The following is a 5,483-nucleotide window of genomic DNA, read 5'->3' on the forward strand; positions in this document are numbered from 1 at the left end:
TACATTTGATATTCTTGTTTGTGGAAATAAAATGCTTTTAACTATTGCTTCTTGATGCTATCAATATTATTTAATTACTTTTTTTTAAGTTAACAACTCTTTTTTTTTACAATTTATTGGAAATTTTGGATTATCAAGTTATTTTCCATTGTGATCCTTCTTTGTGGGACGAAATGGATTTTCCTAGTATGTACAAATGCATATAGCTTGTTGCCCCTTTAGTTGGGCCACCTTGTATGCATTATTTGGTTTCATTAACGACATTAGAGTAAAACTGCAGAAGTTGCTTTTTTATGAAGTGATGGAGCTTGAAACTATTTACTACAATTTCATTTGTCTTAGTTTAGTTGCATTGCTTACTTCATTGACATATTAGTATAGTAAATAAAATCATTCTCTTCGTCGTTAAGAAACCTTTTTCGCCTAAGAACCTTATTGAATTATATATATATATATATATATATATATATATATATATATATATATATATATATATATATTTTATAGTTGTCATTCATCTTCAATTGTGTGTTATTTCCTTTTATGAATTATGAACCCATGTAATTCACGACATTTTCATGTTAGAAAATTAATAAAATTGTATTTGTATGATAGTTTAATTTAATAACTTTAAATACAGTACTATATGATATATTTTATAATTAATATGTAGACGAGATTAATAGAGTATAAAAAAAGATAGCAGAATAATCTAAATGTATAATTTTATTTAAAACTATTTATAATTAAGTATGTACAAATAAAAGTATATAACAACTATCAGAATAAAGGTGCTTTTTCATGCCACAGTATAATGGGCCAAAGAGGATTTCAAGCTTTGATTGAAGGAAAATGATCCATCTAAAAGGTTTAACTAAAATCACCATCACTCACTCTATATGCTCAGTAAGTCATTAGTTCAAGATTTGATTAAAAAAATAAAAAAATTTCAAATTGAACCAAATTCAACTAAACAACCTTGACTAATTTAGTTTCCATTGCTTAAAATCTATAAAATCGAATGAAATATATATCTTCAGCCAGAAATAAAAAAATAGGAAAAAGTGTAAACATTATTTTCAAACTAAAAGCTCCACACGTTTTACAAATTCTTATAACATTATTTTCACACACATTATTTAAATTGATAAACCAAACATGAAAACATCATTTTCAAATTCAATCCAAAAACTAAGGCTAAAAAGCCTAAACATTCCATTCTGCCAATTCTACCAAAGCTCAACCCCTAACATGTTGGAAGCAAGTGATTGGAGCAAAAGCACTTTCTCACCTCATGAAAAGCCTTGAACAATTCTTTACATTGTAATCATTATTATTACTTCTCTGGGGGTTACAATTTGGTACCCCAATGAACCAAAATTTAAGCACATAAAAACCGTAATTATGATTAAAGTTTTGTACTATGATAGGATTTAGGAAGACAAGACAGCTTTATTGTTTTGTACATTTGTTTTTGGGTTCTTGCGGAAAGGAACTCATCAAAAAACCACCATGCAAGGGTTTAAACGGTCACTCGGTCAAAGTGTCCAATTGAAATGCTGACAGGGCACACTGTAGCAAAAGCAGCATCCGTATGACAATAATAGTATTTATTTTTTGTACCTTCAAAAATATATGTATTGTTGTTATCTTTTGTGAACTTTTCAGAAACTGCAAAACTCGTTATTAAATAATGCAACCAATAAAATAGGGTGGTGACAAAAAAAAATATATATAAATATAAATGCCCGAAATATTTCTCAATGCTTGAATTAAATTACTTTGTTTCATATTTTGCCTTTTGGTTTTGGGTTCTATTTTGCTCCCTCGTTAAAAAGTAACGCGACAAAATGTACTTACACATACAAATACACTGGTCCTTGTTCCCCTATTATCACTACTACCTCTTTTGTAGCTGTTAAAAAAAGACCTATAAAAATATTTAACAGCTGGTGTTGAGTAATCACTTCCTGCTTCGACCATGGATGAAGAAGTGTGTTGATTCCATTCCTTAAAAACTCCCACCAGTCACCATCCACCTTTATTTGTTTTCCACCCCTTTATGCTTCTTTTTTTTATTTATTTTTTTTTATTTTTTCCATTTTCACTATCTATTTTTTCCTTCAGAGGGCACCTTCAAAACACAGAACATCTTAAGAAAAAGAATCCTAGGAATGACGCTAAAAATCACAAGCCAGAAATGGCTATTCTCCAAAGGTTTTGTCTAGCTTCCTCCTTTTAGCATCTGGAGTATCACTATGTGAAGAGTTTGCACAAGGAGCAACGTTTGGTTCATCACTTTTGTAGCTGAAGCATGCATTGTTCAACACCCCTATTGGGCTTTCAGGCACAGAAACAGAAGGAATCAAATCCTTAGCAGAAGGACCATTCTTTGATGAAAGTTCTTGGATCATTTTCACACACTTCAACACCCTCTCCTGCCAAACACACAAATCAAGAATAGGGCAATGCAAACATTAATTAAACCCTGACAACAATAAATTGCATTTCATACAAGTAATCCACTTAAAATGATCAAGCTCAAAAGGGAAAAAAAACCATCATTTATCTCTGTGTTCTCTCTTTTGTTTTCATTGGCATTGGACCACCACCATATATATGTATACCTTTTCTACATGCTGAATCAGATCAGAACTTGCTTTCTCTGTTTCAACTGTTTGGCCATCCCCCACCACAGATATTGCCACTGCAGCTGCAATCTCTGAGGGTCTGAACTCTATGAAGTCAATTCCTGCATTGGATTCCCATTCCTCATATTATCATCTTTATTAGTATATATTTATTATTGCTGCACAGAGTTAGGAAGGATTACAGACATGTACCTCTTACAGTACTCAGTATAAGCTCTGAGGATTGCAAAATTGAAGCTCCAATTGGAGCTTCATCATCATCATTGATCTTCTGAAGGAAATAGTCGATGAAGGAAAATGGGGTAATTGCCTGCATTCTCCACTTCAATGTGTTCAGAACAAGAAGCTCCATTCTCTGAATTGTTTTGGCTTCAAATATATACTTAGATTCACCCACCTAATTAGAAAAAGAAGGATCAATGCATGTAGAATTAAAAAGTGCATGATTGGAAAAACAATTATTTCTTGGACTCGACTCTCACAGAAAATCCGCAAGTGGATCTACAAAAGAAACTCAATCAAACATGCCATTAATAAGTTCATAAACCAAAGCATCAAATTGAAATAGTTTACCTGCAAATCAAGAGATGTAGGCACATCACTCTCTTCCATTTTGGCTGCCAGAGATATGCAACCTACAGCCAACAATTTCATTGTCCAAACTCGTTGCTTCTGCCAATGAAAAGATCCGATCAAACACCATTCAAGACTAAATCAGATAAAAAAGTTTGTATAAAATAATTGACTTACTGGTAATTCATAAACAGAGAGGAAACGGTCCAAGTAATTTATGGATAGATAAGCACAGAGAGGTCCAAAACCAAAGTGCTCTCGGACCTTTGAAACGGATAGATTCAATCATTAGTTAGAACATAGCAAATAGCAGTAGTCAATGATCAATCCTTGTTGCAAAGATCAAATACCGATGCAAAAATGAAATGCTAATCTAGCTTTAAAAGTATGGATTAATAAAATAATCCCAATAAAAAAAGTCAAAATATCCAAGAGACTCAGATTCATCGATTGGATGATCTAAAACAGAAAATGAGGGATACTCAAATCCAAATAAAACACTCCAAAACAAGGTCATCAAAAAGCAGAAGTAAGGATTTTCATAAACCCCGATCAAGATTAGAAGAAAAAGAAAAGAGAATCCTCAAAGAGCATGTGAAATCAAACAAGCTCTTAAAACCAACCTTTTCAATCCAATCAATGGCCTCTGTTCTAGACCCAATGTCCAAATCCCCACTCCTCAGCCTACTAACGTAATCACCATTAGGCAAGTGATGCAATTCTGATTCCATCATTAGTCTCAAACACTCCTCACTCGGCAAAGGAAACGACACATATTGAACATCCAAGTTCTGAATTTGACTATGATTTCGATCATATATAGGATGCTCCCACGTGTCCTCCAACTCCTCCACCAAACCTCCCCGATCATTTTCGTCAAAAATAATATTATCTTCCGCACAGAGAAGGCTTGAAAAGCAATCAAAACTGGGTGCCATTGCAAAAAAACTCTCTCAAACAAGAAAAAATAAATAAATAGATAAAAGATAAAATTTTGGGACAAAAAAAGGGACCCCAGAACGAAAGACGCAGAGTTCAGATTAAAGATTGAGTCTTTCAGACAGAGGGAGTTGCGGGGAGGGGAGATCTCTTATGAGATGATGAGTGAAAAGAACAAATGAAGAATCTGTGAAGTAAGAACAAAATCACTATTGACCCAAGTAGTCTCTTGCTTATCTCTCTACATGTATGAGTGTGTGAGTGTGTTTCTCTCTCTATCCCCTCTTTGCAGTTTGGCCGAAAAGACTGCTGCAAGAGAGACCCTTTTGAAGAAACTAACACCTCTTTTTAGGGTAAAAAGTAGAGAGAGAAAGAGAGAGAGTGCGCGTGTGAGTGTGGGGTTAGGAGACAGAAGGAGGGTTTGAGCGCCAAAGCCACAGAAACTAAGGAACAGTGCATACCATGGTTTTAGGTTTCCACTCATTTTTATAACATGTAATGTAATGTAACTCTTCTCAAATCAATTACAAGAAAAAAAAATATATGCTTTAGGACAGTTGAAAATAGTAAATATTCATTATTAATTTCATCATATTCATTTATTTCATCCAAACATTAATCTTAAATTAGTTGACATTTTATTTCAATGGCATGTTTATTATTAAAAGCAAAATTCAATGAATCATGTTTATCATAAATTTAATTTTTAAAATGTTATTAATATAATTAAATTGTATTAACTAACTTCCTTAATTATACTGTAAAAATTAATTAATTTTTTTAATGTTTACATTCATAGAAAACATGTATTTCAGTTTTATTCTTTTTTTATAAATTAAACTGAAGATTAACCAAAATTACAGACGGTAATTATAAATTACTATTAGTGGATTTTACTCCACATACTAGATTTTTCCTCACTTTTAAGCATTAGGGTTGAGAAATGAAAAACATGTGTACTTATAAACTTAAACAAACATTTATTTTCACCTATTTTCACATAATATATCATTACATTTTATTAAACTAAAATTCATTCTTACAATACCAAATATATATTGCAAAGATATTCAAGAACAACTTCAAGTATTTTTCAACTTCACACATTCAAATCGAAATATTCTAAGTCAATGTCTCAAAAATTGAAAAGGTGTGTGTTTGCATAAGACACTCTAACCGCTCATGTTAACAATGTACATAAGATGGTAATAAATGTAATAGTGGAACATAATTAATTTATCTTGTATATTGTGTTATTTATACTATTTTTATGGACTTTTTCCTAAATGAACCTGATCCAGATAGTTAATCACCTTAATT

The 5,483-nt window shown here is 31.9% G+C and overlaps 1 protein-coding gene across 2 annotated transcripts; it reads right to left on the reverse strand.

Moving 5' to 3' along the window:
- Positions 1–1,756: 1,756 nt before the first annotated feature.
- Positions 1,757–4,590, reverse strand: LOC114193254 (cyclin-D4-2-like). Of its 2 annotated transcripts, none has more exons than XM_028082980.2 (6): positions 3,848–4,590; positions 3,402–3,488; positions 3,225–3,320; positions 2,844–3,048; positions 2,628–2,752; positions 1,757–2,438 (listed from the first exon to the last, which is right to left on the reverse strand). In XM_028082980.2, the coding sequence occupies exons 1-6, from the start codon at positions 4,160–4,162 to the stop codon at positions 2,205–2,207; spliced, it is 1,062 nt and encodes a 353-aa protein (XP_027938781.1). In that variant the 5' UTR covers positions 4,163–4,590; the 3' UTR covers positions 1,757–2,204. The 2 variants fall into 2 exon arrangements, with proteins under 2 accessions (XP_027938781.1, XP_027938780.1); XM_028082979.2 differs by having other exon boundaries at positions 3,225–3,323; positions 3,848–4,588.
- Between the last annotated feature and the right edge of the window lie 893 nt (positions 4,591–5,483).

This window comes from Vigna unguiculata, chromosome 8, assembly GCF_037176805.1.
Source record: "Vigna unguiculata cultivar grain cowpea cultivar isolate G323 ecotype 2 chromosome 8, ASM3717680v1, whole genome shotgun sequence".
NCBI classification, from domain to species: Eukaryota; Viridiplantae; Streptophyta; class Magnoliopsida; order Fabales; family Fabaceae; genus Vigna; species Vigna unguiculata.

Excerpts from the sequence above, each read along its gene's own strand:
- LOC114193254 (XM_028082979.2), bottom strand. The coding sequence starts at position 4,162 with ATGGCACCCAGTTTTGATTGCTTTTCAAGCCTTCTCTGTGCGGAAGAT. Across the intron at positions 3,489-3,847 it reads CCATTGATTGGATTGAAAAG|GTCCGAGAGCACTTTGGTTT; the intron begins GTTGGTTTTAAG and ends TCCGTTTCAAAG. Across the intron at positions 2,753-2,843 it reads TATACTGAGTACTGTAAGAG|GAATTGACTTCATAGAGTTC; the intron begins GTACATGTCTGT and ends AATCCAATGCAG.